The following is a 16,785-nucleotide window of genomic DNA, read 5'->3' as shown; positions in this document are numbered from 1 at the left end:
GGGCCTCCATTATTTAATCAGAATTTGTGATTTTTTAATTTCTCCAGCATCTTAAATAAAAATGTACATAGTTATAAATTATGTTGTTACTAAATTTATGTATGTACTGGTATTTTTTTCACAGACAAAGATACTACTACAGCTGTTAAGACTCTTCACACCTCAAGAAATGCACAAAGATGTAAACATTACAATAGAACCAGCCTTCACAGACACCGATGACCATAAATATGTTTATGATTAATTATCTCTCATGCATGTAGAGGTTATTAGACACTCTCTTTTGTAGACTCCCCCTCTCTGCACCTGCAATGAGAAATGACTGCTGCTAAAAATAGCTAAGCTCACCACAACCCTGACCACCTTATCATCATCAGTTTTCCCCATGGTTTACCTCCTGGTATCTCTATTGATTGTGCTGATTCTAACTTAATTGCATTTGGATTTTTCTGTATTACATGAACCAATACCATATAAATACCTGTTGGCACATAATCAGTATAAACATAATGATATCATCCCGTTTCTTTTTCAGGTATATATAAAGCTGTATATTCTTGTTCATCTCAATAATTTTGAAATCATAGGAAAATGTAAGGGTTTTTTTTTGAGGGGGCCCACATTTAAAATATTCAACATAAATTGAAGAACAGATCTGATTAGATAGCTTCTCCAACCAAAGAAGCCTCAGATGTTTCAAGCAGAACTGTAAGAATGACATTTTGAGCTGCAGTGTAAACAGTCCTTTATTACCATCAGGAGCACCTGTCACCCCCCCCTCCGCCCCCCGGGGCAGCAGCGAGCTCCATGAACACCATTAATAAAGAGAGGAGCGCCTCTGGTGAAATAATCCCCTCCAGAGTGTAATTCAGCAGCCATATGGTACATTTCTGTCTATGCACTGAGCCAAAACAAAGACACTGCTGCCCCTAAAAGCAGCTTTTGCTGTCTAGAATATATTTTTCTTTTTGTTTGTTTTTCTACAACATTTTGAAAACTTCCAATATCACAGGTGTAATACTAGCCTGGTAAAAAACCTACACCTCTTTCTATGCTTTGATACAGCTATTAACCCTCAGAAATTATTGGTTGCTGATTTGATTGGATATGATTTTACCCTATTGCTAATGTTTGGACATGACATACATGACATACTACGATATGAAGCTCACTGGAAACTGTGTTCACTTCCTCTGCTGCCATTTCCAAGTGACAACGCAGGCAAACTGCAATTCTAAAACAGCGCAGAAACTCAACTCCTTCTGTTTGCTAACTGGCCACGATGAAATGTGTCCTTCTTCCATAAAATGGATTATGAATGTGCAACATAAACACTGAGAACTAAAAAGAGAGCTCCACTCACTCTGAGGCAATCTTATTAAAAGGACTTTTAAAAAAAATATATTGAAAGTTTTGACCTTGTGATGTTTTCAAAATTTGAGTCCAGAGTTTATTGAAAATGCACTGTTTACCATTTTCATAGTTAAAACACAGTCAACCTTGCTTTCACCTGAAGTAGGGTTTTATTTAATTCTATTAAAAACAAAAAAGCTACAAATCAGTACATTCATTTACAACCAGTAAACAGGACTACATTAAAGCATCTTCTTCAATATGTTTGTCAAATGATCATCTCCCCTGTGTTGCCCTTTGACAGACATCAATTAGATAAATACAGACATTAAATGATCCATTTGGACAGAAATAAAAGGAACAAATCCCTAATGTATTTATGTTGTTAACAATACAAGTAAAAAAAAAAACATGATCAACTTCTTTTAAAATTTATTTTAGGGTAGTATCAAAGGGCTGTGAGAGCTCATTTAGTGGAAAATATGAGTTAATAAAAATGCTGATTTCCTTGCTTACATAACAGTGAGCTCAAAAAGAAATTAAGACAGTCCGTGAGAAACATGAAGCCTTAGGATCAAACACACAACTGTTCAATCTGAACCTCGAGTCAGAATTTGGCCTAAAAACCCAATTTCCTTGAAGTGGTAGCTTTTTTTGACTCCTTGCACTAGACTTGAGTCCAGTTTCTCATAATAGCTATATTACTGCACACAGATGGGAAATTTGTGAATCTCATTACTGGATTTGCTAAAATGAGCAGACAATTTTTGGAGACAGGAAAAGAAAGGAAAGAGAGGCAAAAACAGACTTACTGCCTAGTGTATCTGGACACAACCTAATGGAACAAAAGTGATTATTAGTGTTTTCTTTGATTTTTAGGCACTGTAGTAGCAGAAAGATGAGGACACCAGGAACATATGCTGTGACAGCCACTGTGTCCCAGGCTAATTAAGAACTGATGGGAACAAATTGAAACATGAAGAGTAATTTGGACAAGGGATGAGAAGTAAGATAAGATTTGCACTGTTCGTAAATCTGATGAACAGGATAGTTTAAAAATTCTAAAGCTTTACATTTTCATTGCTCATTAGCTTCTCTGTAAGTGAAATCATTTTTTAGAAACAAAACATGAAAAATCATGATTTTGTTTTAAAAAAGAAAGGTTTGAGATTTGTTGCTTATTTAGCAGATTTTTTTTTTTTAATTAATAAACAAATCCCCAAAATCTGCATATATATTTTAGTAAATTTAAAATCCTGATAATACTACTACAACACATAACACAGCTTGAATAAAAATGCTTATATTTGGAAAATACATTTTCACAACAGTAGAAATCCATTCAACAAAGAAAGAAATCTGATAACAACCATAAGGTCCTTTAAATGGTTTAGAGAAATTTATGGTCTGTGAGCTTAATAATGATAAAACATTATTTATACTAGAAAGCTTTTCTCTCATTTAATGCATTCAAGAAATAAAAATCCTAACAAGTAAACAGTCTACAGCCAGAGTAGTGTAAGACAGTCTAAAAATGTCGCACTATTGTTACTGCTTTTAATCAGAGCACATTTGCTGATTGGAGCAGGAACCTGCAGTGGACAGCTCCCTTTGTGTCTCCAGCATGTTGTGTGTTTGTGTGCGGCCTGTCTCTTTGTCTACTTTGTGTGTGTTCATCTATCTCCTCCTCCAGAGACATGCATCTCTTATGACTGCTCTGACACACATATACACACACAAAGGGAAGGAAGACTGATTGCTTGCATGAATAGCTGTTAGTGTAATCTGCCAACACAGACGCATGTAGAGTGATGGGAGATGCCCAGGCTTTTTTTTTGTTTGTTTTTTATGCTTAGATGAAGCAACTATTAATTAGCATAATGCACAGAGATAGTGCTAACATACAATGCTTTTAATAAGGAAACCTGTCTAACTTCCCATTGAGGAAAGTGTTTCTCGGGAGGATGTCTGTGGGTGGCAGATGAGACTTGGATGAACGTAACTTTCTACAAGTATTTTGTCAAGCTGTAACTGTAAGTAACAAAAATCAGAATCAGTATATGTTATTTTGACATAATGATACACCACTTCACATGATTACCAAAATGAAAAAAAAAAAAAAAACTCTATGTCTTCCTAAATTCGGGTTAATGATTTGGCTGTTTGCCATGGAATACCTAAAAGGCACCAACAACGTTCACGTTCTCTATCGCAGACGTGATAGATGGCTAATAAGGGAAAGAGTGAAATAGACATGTGAACAGAGCTCCTCTGTTCAGCTCAAGAGGCTCTCTTCATCAGTAAGAAGGTGACTGAGTCTTAAGAGCTGCACACTTATTGATGAGAGTGCAGAGGGGGTTTCCTAATGAACTCCTTTTTTTTTTTAAGGTACAGAACAATATCAGAAACCTTTGTTGTTGTTGCAGATCATGCCTCTTTAAAGAACATTCTTCCAAATACTGACATTTTAGATTAGGCATGCACTATGTATCTGCATTAACATTGGTATCAGTGATTGTTTAGCATATCAGTACAGGTCCCATAAGTAAAAGTGGCCCGATATTGAGAACTGATGTTTATTTCCATCCTTTTTACGTTTGTTTGTATGTGTGCGTGTGCGTGCATGTGTGACAGTGATTGTGATCACTGTCACACATGCCAAGACATGCCAATTCGACAATGATTAAGATATTGTCGAATCGGGGTGCCTATGCTCAAGTCCATCCAGACTTTTTCCATATGTTGTTGAACAACAGTGGAATGACCTACCAAGCACAACTGCAATCTTTCAAGGGGTAATATTATGTAAAATCAACAATTTTGAGCTTTACAATATGTTATAATGTCCTTCTCTCATCAAAAACATACTTCACAGAGCTCCCCTTCCCCAGAACTCTCCGATTCAGCTCCTTCAAACTAGCACCAGCAGCAATTAGCACACACCTGGTGGAACTGCACATCTGCTGAGCTCATCAAATGAGCTAGTATTCAGTGAAATGCTTAACAGAGGTGTGATGTGTTGATGACTTCCTGAATGCGGCTCCTTTAAGAAACTCTTGAACATCCAGTTCTTCAGAGGGCATGTCCTGTCCCACCTAGTCCTATCTGTTTCTGTACATCATTCAATGCCTGTACTTTATTTCTACAATGTACTGACTAATAATCTTCATTTCAAGTAACTTATTAGCTTTGATAACAAATGCATTGTTATATCCTCTTTAGTAAGTTGCAGTAAATTGACTGAATTTTATATAGCGCTTTTCTAGTTATAACGACTACTCAAAGCGCTTAATATTAGAGCCACACTCACCCAATTGCACTCACAAACACATTTATACGCAGATATGCCGATCAATAGGCAAATTGAGGTTAAGTGCCTTGTCCAGGGGCCCAACAACATTGAGCAGACAACACACAGATGTCTCAAGTTTTTCAAAAACCTGCTCAGGAATCTTTGGATAACTGTTGTTATCAGGAAACTATGGTATCACCATTCATCTGCAATGAGCAGAACGGCATTAAATATACTGTACATTGTCAATTAATGAATTCAGATTTTTTTGTCTTTACTTGAAATACTGCATATTTTATAGGATACTATACCATCACAAAGTCTTTACTGAAATCAGATTATTTAGAAATTAGTCATATCTTGTCTTTTAAATTAAAGACAAATAAATTAAGAAATTAAATTGCGAACTAACTATATTTACTTATACAGAACCACACCTTGATGAAATACAGATGAAAGTCTTAATAAAATCCACAACACAATTCAAATAATCTAATAATATATAAGGTCCTGGCCAGCACCAAAACAATAATGTGTATTCACAGATGCAGAGGCAAAAATCAACACAGATCAGTTAGTTGCCTGAGGTGACAAAAGCAATATGAGCAACAAAGGTGAAGATGCAAAAAGGAAGAGAGAAATGGTGCTAATTAGTTTTCTTTTTTTTCTGTTTTTTACTGTGCAGCTGAGCTATGAACTTCACTGTTATGGCCCCTGGCCTCTTGAGGCTGTACAGGCTCCTTTTTTGTTGTTATGCAGGTACAGCTGTGAGGGCACACCTTCCTGATTGGCTGCTTGGAGGCTGCAGGAGAGCAGCCACCTCATTGGACCAGCAGAGATTTGTAATGCCGATCAGACGTTGATGAGCCTCACCTGCTCCCTATAAAAGGCACCTGAAATCATTCCTCCAGGAGGGCAGCTAGCAGGAAGTGGTTTTGTAAAGCTGTTCCCCCACCTTTGGGCAATTTGAACTATTTGTTCTTGCTTTTTCTGTTAAGTAGTTTGAATCTGCTTTAGATTGGTTTGTACAAGCTAGAAGCTTGTGTTTGGGAGGTTTGGTGCTCCCTTTTGTCCTTTCATTTGGGTTGTTTTGAGTTTACTTTAGACTGACTTGTTTGAACATTTTGTAATTTAATTTGCACTTAACCATTCTTGAATTTGTTAGCCCTTCTCTTTTGTTTTAATTGGGTTAAGTTGTATTCTGTTTTGGTTTGTGAAATCATCTTTTTTTGTAATAAATAATTTTACATTCCAATTTTTTTTCTCTGGACACATTTTTATGTTACCGCCCCTGAACCCCTAGACCTTGGGGGTGTAACATTCACGATTGAGGCAGAGAGAAAAGGAGTGGCCCATGGAGTAGATCACAGCGGGATGAAAGTAGGACAAAGCAGGAGGACATCAGGAAAAAAGGCTCTCATAATGTAACAAATGTTCTTTTATGATACTTTAAACTTGAGGGCATTACCGCAGTTGCTCTCTTTTTCAAACGTCTGGAGCTGCTTGGCCATGAGAAGCCTGTCACGGCTGTCAAAACCCATCTGATGTTAGTTCGGCACCTGGCCTATGGGCTGGTTTACACCCATGTTAGAGTTCATTTCCATCACAAAGGAACTTTAGTGGCACTGTAGAGTATGCCCAAGGATTAAGAAACAACTACCATATTGGTTGAGAAAAATATGTTTCCATGAAAAAGTATAAACTTAGAAATTAAGAGCAGAGCTGCACTATGTTAACATTATGCATTAATAAATCTGCTGCACTTCAGCTCACCAGCACTTCCGACTGTTCTTATGACAAAGTACATCACTGCTGTTTTTGTTTAAGTGTACTACGAACCTTTTCCTGTGCTTCCTCATTAGTCTGCGGAGGCACACGGGCCTGGAGTTTAGAGAAAGACAAAGGCTGGAGTCTCTCAAACAAGAGAGAGAGAATGAGTGAAAGCTCCAAGGCCCATGAAAAACAGCAGCAGGGTGATGACGGGCTAGCTTAGAAGGAAGAAGTGAAAACAGTTCTGTAAAATTTGTTCAGCTTAATGGCAAACCTTTCTTTAAAAACCACTCAGTAAAATAAAGTGCCATAATCGGTTTCACCCAGTTTATTGCAAACTATGATTTAACTGCAACAAATGTGATTCACAGTAGAACAACTATAGCATTCTGTGTGTGAGAACACTGCATAGGTTTTTAGACTTTTAAAAATGTGTGAAAGCAGTTTATGAAGAGGTCTAGAGCAGACTAGTTAAGTTAGATTTATAAAACATCCTTCAGCCACCAGAGAACAATCACCAAGGAAATAAATTGATGATGGATCCATTCAAACCAGTTTGTCCCACCATGCCTCCACCTGCAGTACAGCCTGTTCCATCATTATTCAAGCTAAGAGTCAAAGTTAATTCAAAGTCAAGTTTGAACAGAAAACATGATCCAAGATACATTGCAGGGGAAAGTAAGTCTTCTGCTCTGTTTATATGCCTTGTAGGACATTAATCTAGCTATTTGAGGCAGCACCAGTACATATGTGTTTACAAGAAGATAATGGATTATTCCATTTTAAAACTTCAAATATGAGCATCAACAGATTTAAACAAGTCCTGATTTTTTTTTTATGCATGAGACTAGATAAATCCATATCACAATCTGTCTTAAGTTCAGCACAGCGCAAGAAAACGTCATTATGACGTTTATCACACCCTTGTCATGAGAAAATCCAGATTGCTTACTGCTTTTCTCAATCTCTTGTCAGTCTCTTTTGACCCCCACCAATCTCACAAACCCAGATTCTCATTATATCATAAATACATTTAAATAAATGTTTTCAAAACTTTATTTTTACGTTTTGTATTTTTGTAAATTTGTGCAATTGAAAACTTTTCTTATCCAGCTATTTTTTTTTTACAACTATACAGTTGTTGAAAAGGTTTGCTCTTTTTAAACTCTGTATTTCAATAGCACCTCAGTACAACTATGCTGCAAAGCAAAAACAGGCTCAGAAGGGAAAACATTTTAGCTGTTGGGTATCAAAACTGCATCCACTCACAGACAGCGATGAAAATGCTGTGGGATATGGTTCACAACCCAGAGCAGAATGGTCTTGAGTGGGGAGACATAAGGAAACAAACCAAAGGTGAGTCAGACTCTGACTTTTCATTTTTCAGTTGTTGTTTTGCATGTCCAACTGCTGGGAAATGCTCATTAAACATCATAAAACACTGCGAGTAAATCAGGTATTACGTTGCAGCTAGCTAATTAAGCTGGGATCTGAATCATAGCATTCGGAAATCTGCACTACATTTGATTCTCAATATATCACAGTCTGAAATGACTCGAACTGGTCAAAGTTGAGCTGGATAAGTGTAGGCTGTAGAAGATTTGTCAAACCTTTATTCTGTATTATAAAAAATACAAAATATGCATTTCATTTTTTAAAATATTTCAACTTATCGATCTCAATAGCAAATTGTGGGTTATTGACATTAATTATAAGTAACATAATAAATTCTTGCGGTTTTTTTTTTTTTTCTTTGCAGGATGGTGTGAGCATGGTGTGAGTATGTGCCTGGATAGGTGTGAGCTGTTGTGTGTTGGCCATAGAAGGAAGTGCTTTTCCAGGGCAGCATTTATGCAAAAAATATGTGCACAAAATAATCTGACTGAACACAACCTAAAATTCAACTTAGGATGTTATTTACTCCAAAAAATACTTATTAAAATCTCTTGGATATAACCATTAGCATTCTGTTTGAATGTAAGCTATACACTTCCAAAGATACCAGAGATAATAGTCTGGTATTTGATTATCTCTGAGCCATTTATATCACTCCTGTACATTAGGACAGGAGTTACTAACACCCATTATTAGTCATAAACTTAACCTTTTTTTTTTTTTTTTTTTTAAATAAGGTACTTTAAGAAATTTCCAAGTTGGTTTTCCCCAGTAGTCTAAATGTGGAGTTCCATTGAGTTGTGCCAACTCATTTGCAAGGCTGCTGCTACCAACAAACCATGCAATCTGTTTGTGGTACTATAGCTCCAGGCTTGGTCCTTTTTGTAAAAAAAAAAAAAAATGAAAGAAACAATTTACTGTGTGAGGGGAATGGGATAATCAACCTCTGCTCTTTTCCACCTTTCTAATTAGTAGAGTGGTCACAGCACAGATTTATTGCTCCGGCAGGGTGTTTAATAATCATGCTTTCAGGTACAACATAATGACCTCAGGCTTTACTTTGTTTCTCTTTGTCACACAATACATCTCAGAAAGGACAATGGAGGGCTCAGCAGACTGATCCCAACATGCTGACAGACTGCCTCCATGCTGCCCACACACGCACATTCACCCCTTCACACAAACACAAGACACACTGGGGAATACAAGAGGGCCCTTTGGTCAGAGGGACCTGAGCAGGGTCTGCATTCTTATTTAGTAGTCTGATCTAAATATCATAAAGAGTTGTGGATTCTAAGGTCGTGTTTCATTTCTGTAAGTGTACACCAAAAGTCGTTTGACATTGTGTCTTCAGATAAGCACAGTCATAAATCCCAATGAGCCAGTGCAGGTCATGCACAGCTTAATTTCCATGAAATACTCTGCTGTACAGCAACACTATTTGAGAGGCCTCAGTGAAACACAGGAGCATTCTATTATACACTGCGTCCAAAGGCACTAGTAGCTCTTTCAACACCATGGTCCAGCATTCCTATCACCAACAACTAATGACCGGCAAAGTGCGACTGGCAAAAGTCAAATCCCAATCACATCAAATCCCAATGAAGGAGTCTGGATTTTTCTGACAGGAGCTGCCATTTAGATACAAACTGAAGTAATCCTTAATTACCACAAATCATGCTTCACAGGTTTTAGCCAATCAGCTGTTCAGCACAGATGCTGGTAAAGAGACGTGACATTCCCCTGAGATTCTATTTCATGAAACATTCAGACAGAATCGGCCACTATGAGGAATACACATAAACAAACATTTCTATTCTGCCATGTTAGACGGGCTCAGTTTAAATATGATATTTTTGTCACTGATATATTTGTGTCCAGAAGGAACAGAGGAACAACATGTAGCACGTGGAGCTTCTGTGCATGTTCTCCTTCAACTTTGGTTTCCAGTTTAAGCCATAGGTAAGATGGACTTCATCACATGTTTGGAGACTATTATCTTGAACCTTCTGGTTTGAGATTTTGATTGTAGCTATCTTGCTTTTAAACAGATGAAAGCTAAAAACTGGTTAGATTCAGAATCATACAGATAGTTGTATCAATTGGGTACAGAATGACCTAAACAAGTAATTTTTTAGAGGATAAGTCGAAGACATATCATTAGAATATACTTTATCAGGACACACTTCATTCACTACCCCTTCCCCTTTCCTTCTGTTTCTTACCCCATTAACATTTCAACTGTACTTTTATTTAAACTGATCTATGGGATAAAATAAACGAAAATCATCAGACTTTTAGATGAAGGAAATCAATGCAACACAAAGTAAAACAGAACAGTTTCATCAAACAAATCCACCGACTATAAAACTATGACATCTAAATTAGCTTCAGTTGCTTTTCATTATATACTTCACATTCTTCTTCCAATAAAGAGAACTAGAAGTAGATAAGAGATATGTTGTGCACTGAATGTTTCCAATGTGTTCCGAATAAGAGTAAAGAATTTATTTTCACATGAAACTGTAGATAATATAATAACTCCCAAGTGTCAAAAATTCTGCCAGGACTCTATGTTATCTAAAGTTGGAAGACTGAGTTGTTTAATGGGAACAGTGGGGCAGTTTCAGGAATGTCTGAGCTGATGTGGACAGATGACCACTTGTGTCCTCTCATTCCAGTATGGAAGGCACCAGTGCTTGCCAGTAGTTTTATAAGAGGTCCTGACCACCGAGTGATCCCACAATTTCTCAGCGTAACTGCACAGTCACCGGAGCAACAGCTGAGGCACTGGCATCCTGCTTCAAAGTGAAGCACCCCTCAATACACAGTGTCCCATCCCCCAATGGGCTCCACTCAAGATGTCAGCACAGCTCCAGATAATGTTCAAAGGTTTTCTTTATTCAAGGCACTAACCAAGAAAGCCCTATTCTTTCATCTTCTCCCCATTTTTTGTTGAGGTAAAATAAGTGGCATAAGCAGAACTAGCACAATAAGCAAGATTTACTGAAAAGAACTGCTTATTATACAACCAGAAAAAAAAACAGAGTAGAATTTATTGTGTACATTATTACTTTCAATGTTTCTCATTAAGTTCTTTAGTACGATTTTCATCTAAGAAAGACAATTGTATAATTGAACACATGAAGCCTAGGCGCAAATTCAAATTGGAAGACTCTTTTATCCCCACCAGGACCCGTTAATTGAAGCGACCTGCCCACAATCGTCGACCTATCAACGCCGGACCAAGCCACGTCACGTCCAATCATCGACCAAGTCCCAGCTGATAAGGACCTTCATTCATGGCGTCCTTCGCTCTCCAGCCGAGCTCAACCCACCACCACCCCTTCTCCTCCATTCGCCCGGTCCTGAGGCCCGCACCCTTCTTCAACCTCCACCACCAGTGCCGGGCCCTGGGGGATGACGTTCCTAACAGCATCGGGGATGCTCATCTGAAGCCTATCGCTAACGCTGCGATAACCGTTATCCCCAGCCGGGGCCCGAGCGCCAAAGACTTTAAATTCTGTTTGTCAATAAACTCTTCTAATTGTCTTCTCATCTCCATCTGAGTCTCTCCAGATTGAAATAAGGGTTACTGTCTTCTGGAGATGTAAGAATCTATCAGTCTATGTCCTCTCTGTCAATTAATACTGTAATATTTTCCAAAAAATCCACCTATGAATATTTGATCGTAATTGTTGCAACTTAAAGACACAACAAGAAAAACATATAGAAACTATTGTTAGAAAATTTTACAAATCTGTTACACAAATCTCTTCGGAATGAGAGTAATAACATTATTTAATATCTTGATACGCTGTGCAGACACTCTCTCTGCACTGATGAAGACTAACTCACCCAAATGCCTAAAGTGGCTGACAAGGCAGAAGAGTGGGACAGAGTGAAGTGTCTTGCTCAAGAACACATTAACTGAGACAGGCAGAGCTGGGGTCTGAACCCGCAACTCATTGTTTATAAGACGGACTTCCACCACCGTTGCCCAGCATATGAGAAAATGAAATCACATCTAAACAACTTTTGCTATCACAAAAGTAACGGAATGTCTAATGTGTTTAGATTTGACAATGGAGGCAAAATGATCAGGCTTTTTTTTTAGCACTTAATGTTTTACAAAATGTCCCACTTTTTCTCATGTACGGATATGTGGAAAAACAACATCTGGCATGCAATGATTGTTTACTAATGTACCCCAAGTATCACAATTTCACAGTTAGGATGTCAATAAGATATTCAACCTATTGAATGAAGTCTCTCTGCTGTCGGTGCCAACACCTGACAGATCATAGCATCCATACCAAAGCTTATAAAGAGTTTAAGAAGCACAGCAGGGAAAAAAGCAGTCCATAAAATTAAAGTGATCGCATGTGATATCATATTGATGATATTTACTAATAATAACAAAGCTCATGTAGCTTTGTGTGGCAAAATAAAAAACTGAAAAATGATTAATGGTACTCCGATAAAAAACAACTCTGAATGAAAAGTCCAAAACCCATTAAATATGCAGAGTGCTTTGGGGGTGTGATGAAGAAAAAGAATAAAAATGTTGAATATGTATTCAGCTTTGTTACTTTGTATATTTCAGTCATTAGGAAACTGCTAAACAGTTGATTCTGCTTTGCAGATCGACTGAACTCACAAAGCAAAGAAGGCAAAGAAGGCTCTTCATTCAATCTGCAGCTTGGTTGAATCTACTTGTAGTGGCCTACGTAATTATAAGTGCTCACTTTTCTACCCTCAGCATACTGGAAATCTCTATAATTTATTAAAGTAAAACTAAGGTTCATCCATCATGGCTGAGAGTGCACTAAAAAGATGGGTGCATTTTCTGTCAAACTGGTAAAAACCTCCCGTGTCCTGCTGAGTCTAATTTTGTACTTATAAGTCCTACTGAAGGTGGCTGTAACATGTAGGAGACACAGGGACAGGAATTAGGAAGTAACTAAAAATATTACAAGATAGGAAATTCAAGGCAAGACAATGGTAGGATGATGAACTAAGCCAGGGGCAAATATGAGAATGGAGCCATTAAAAAAGTTTTGGTTGAAAGTCAGAGTGATGGAATCAAGTGTCTACTGGAAATAAGTTCACTCCACTCTGAAAATGGGATAGGACAAATACAGAAGCAGGACAGAAAGAGACTGGAACACAGAGAGAGAGAGAATAAAGTGCGGCTTTGAGAATCTATGACTCGCCTCTTACTTTGCATTCCCCAGTCTCAGTGTCCTGATATCCAGCGTTTTTGTTTTTTTTTTCCTTTCCCCTGGCAGGCCATAAAACCTGGAGGGAAGCGACTAAATGTGGAACACACACAAGTAATGTGGCCAGTCAGGTGGATTATCTTGCTGCCTTACAGGACGGGGTTTTGACGGAAAGATAATCAGGATGCCAGACAGTCACGGCAGAGCTGGAGCATTCTCCTGTTTCATTCTGCTCCATGCTGCCCCTCCATCCACTCCGGTGACGTCAGCTACCCGACTCTGCTGCAAACAGCACACCTGCTGGTATCACAGTCCATCTGGCCCAGCTCCATCACTTGCTCAGCTCTCTAAGCACAAATACAGGTCTGTTTACAACCTAGGCGCACTCCTGCAGCACTACAGTAAATTTCGTTTCAGTTTCACCGTGGCTTATTGGGGAGAAGAGGAGCAATTACAGTATAACCTGTTGACAAAATTGCAGTGGCAAGACTTATTAATATCAGCGTTTCATTGTTTGACAGGTGCAAAGATCTATTTGTGATGTGCAGGGCGTCTCTAAGGATGGCTTTTCCCATTTCTTACAACTAAAAAGGATCAACAAACTGAATCGTTTTCACTAGAAATTGAAGTGACAGGTTCTCTCACCTGCTTTTTTGTCTAATGGGCATGAACACAGAACCTGCACAGTTATCAAAGCAAGGCTGTCAGAGACAAATGGCTCAGGGAAGCATTTTACAAGACTGCTGGCTTGTTTTAAGTTTCAAAGCAGCATGTTTTCTCTGAGAAAATCCAGTTTTTCTACTTGATGTTATTAAAAAAATTAATAAATAAATGTAATAACTGCACTTCAATAACACATGGTACATTTTGGAAAAATATAGATCAGCAATGTGCAACTTCAGAGTTATTTCATGGGATTGCTTAACGTGTGTAACTAATGGAAAACTGCATGAAAAGCTGAATGGACAACCGAAAACCAATGGCAAATAAACTGACGTAAAATGGGAGACACATCATTTAAATAAATACCTTTAATACCTTTAGGAATGTGTGTTTTCATTCCTGTGTGTAATGAAAGCACAAAGGAATTGTGTGCTTTCATTTCATACCAACAACCATCTTAAGGCAGTTGGTTTTTAGGAACCATACAGCAAATTTATGAAGGGCACAGTACAAACATAGAGAAGAATAATTGACTCTGGTCACACATGACCAAAAACAAACTTTCTAACCTTCTGAAAAACAATATGGTGTGGCTGTCTACTCATCATTCAGATCACACATGGCAGTGGAAGCATCATGCTGAGGGGATGCTTTTTGTCAGCAGAGAAACCAGTCAGAGTTCATGGAAACACAGCTGGAGATAAATACAGGGCAATCCTGCAAGGGAACCTTTCACAGTATGCAAAAGACTTGGGCCGGAAGTCAACGATCCAAAACATACAGCCAGAGCTACAGGGATACGATCTAGATCAAGACCGAAAATCTTGCGTCAGGACTTAGAAAAATATAACGTGTCTTCTCCACCCAATATGAGCTTGGAACTACTTTGTAAATAATGGGTAAAAACAACATAATTCTCATTGATGGTTAAAACAACAGTGGGTCAATGCCTCCCTCCACTGCAGATTTGTAAACACACTGCACTATTTTTGGGGTGTTTTTGGTGGGAGTTAACGCCAGCATTGTGGCATTCAGGCACTGATCCACTGTTCAAACACTCGCATGAGCACACACAATTGCAGCACTATTCCGTCCTCTGCGGAGCGGCCGACAGGTGACTAACCTGAATGGTGCACGTATATTCCGTATCGTCCAGCAGCCTGACAGTGCAGCTGTATTCCCGCTCCAGATTCCTGAGGCTGCCACTCATGAATCGGCTCAACATCTTCTCCACAGATTCGCCGCTGTGCCTCTGCGTCTACGGGACCAGAACAATAAAAACTCCACACCAGCGTGCAAGTGAATGTCACACCGAGTGCACTCCCCGGCCCCCTACACGACCAGCAGCCGCGTATTCAGCCACCATTGTTGTCCCGATTAAGTTTTCTTTGCAGTGGGGGTCCGTGTTGTTGAGCGCAAAATCCAAAGGATGCCCGCATCCAGATCCGGAGCCAGATCCAGGAGGCAGCTCGGGGGATGGTGTGTGCCTGTGGTCGAGCAAAGGATTATCTCTCACCATTCACCGCTGCCACTTCGGCAGGCGGGCGGGTCCCAATGCAAACTGACGTCAAAGTGAGCCAACAGGAGAGTGAGGCGTTTTGTCTGGGTTTTAGGATTAATTCCAATACAGATTTATTTTTTTCAACTATGCAGCTTCTCTGACACAGCTATCTGCATAGCCCCAATACAGGCTTACAAATCATAAATAGGACAATTCGGGGGTTTTTTTGTTTTGTTTTGTTTTGGTTTTTTTCCAGTACTCATTACACTAGTGTATTATTTTTACCCAGATTCATTCACCCAAGAGAGCCAAGACTCTTTTGGGTCGAGATATAAATAAAAAATTTTGTGTGGGATCAAAACCATTTTTAAAAAGACATCACTGTAAGGAGTTACACGTAAAATAAATATATTTAAAACAAACTACCAGTTTGATTTTCTGGTTTTCAATAAATACTCACAAGGTTGACCCCCAAACCTCTGACCTCAGGTGTCTCAGCAATTCATGTTTCTGTTATAGAATGAAAATGAACTGGATTGGTCTGCCACCTACAGGTCGTACATTGAAATTGACCTGAAATTGACTGATGTGTGTAGAGGAGCACGCATCATCAATAGTCGTTATTTTGTACCTAATTAATGTCACAATGAGACTGCCACAGGTGAAAAAGCTATTTCATAAATTGTGTGCATTGTTTTTTTTTTGGGGGGGGGGGGGGGGGGGTTCAAAATGTAAATGACGGTTCATTTTTAGTAAGTTATCTGGGATAGAAAAAATAGGCGACACACACAAATACTAATACTTTGCCCTACAAAAGTTCCCATTAATAATAAAAATATAGCGAGATATGTTCAGAGAATAATGTTTTTTATTTGAAAAATGATGGCCGAAAGCCTTTCAAACCTCCTTGCCGTGACCCGGATTCGAACCGGGGTTGCTGCGGCCACAACGCAGAGTACTAACCACTATACGATCACGGCGAGCTATAGCCAGAGCTGAGGAGCGGGAGTTCAAATTAGAGTATATGTAGAGACAATAGTCCAACATTGTGTTGCATAAAATATTTTAGGAGCTGTAAAATGTATTCTGCCTGTCAGTCAGCAGCGTGCACCTCGAAAGTTAATTTGTTTTATGTTGACTTGCTGCACATCGCGATAAGGAAGGTAAGTAACTGCTTTAATCAACTTCAAATTAAATTGTAGCTTTACTTCGACTCCCTTCTAGATGAAAATAAAACTCGGTTATCTTTTGACGCTGTTAACAGATTTTGCAACTTTGGCTAGCTAATGATACATTTAGTAGCCAGAAAAACGCCCAAACATTTCTCTTCCATGTGAATAAATGCGGTCAATAACTAACTTATAATATTGTCAAATTACTATGCCAAATAATTCGTCCTAAAATAATGAAATTCTTTTTTTTTTTTTTTTTTTTTTTTGCAATAAGTGATTTGGGCATTGAAATAACCCCCTTTTTATTGCCAAAAGGTGATGTTGGCAAAATTACTTTAGGCAAAAAATGACTTGGGCCATTATGACGAATTGATTTTTATCACAGTGCGCTGCAAAAAGTATTTATACTCATTGGAA

General features: G+C 38.5%; 1 protein-coding gene and 1 non-coding gene across 2 annotated transcripts in view; both read right to left on the bottom strand.

Moving 5' to 3' along the window:
* frmd5a (FERM domain containing 5a) overlaps window positions 1-15,236 on the bottom strand; it is a 57,339-nt gene extending 42,103 nt beyond the window's left edge. The window contains exon 1 of the mRNA XM_028001297.1: window positions 14,819-15,236. Within this exon, the coding sequence (XP_027857098.1) occupies window positions 14,819-14,920 (102 nt within the window). The 5' untranslated portion in view covers window positions 14,921-15,236. The remainder of the gene's footprint in view (window positions 1-14,818) is intronic.
* Window positions 15,237-16,104: 868 nt separating this feature from the next.
* Window positions 16,105-16,176, bottom strand: trnah-gug (transfer RNA histidin (anticodon GUG)). Its single transcript has one exon. It is a non-coding gene; the product is annotated as a tRNA-His (tRNA).
* Window positions 16,177-16,785: the final 609 nt, after the last annotated feature.

The sequence above is a fragment of the Xiphophorus couchianus genome, chromosome 2 (assembly GCF_001444195.1).
Source record: "Xiphophorus couchianus chromosome 2, X_couchianus-1.0, whole genome shotgun sequence".
Taxonomy (NCBI): Eukaryota; Metazoa; Chordata; class Actinopteri; order Cyprinodontiformes; family Poeciliidae; genus Xiphophorus; species Xiphophorus couchianus.
This window is presented reverse-complemented; position numbering and strand designations above follow the sequence as displayed.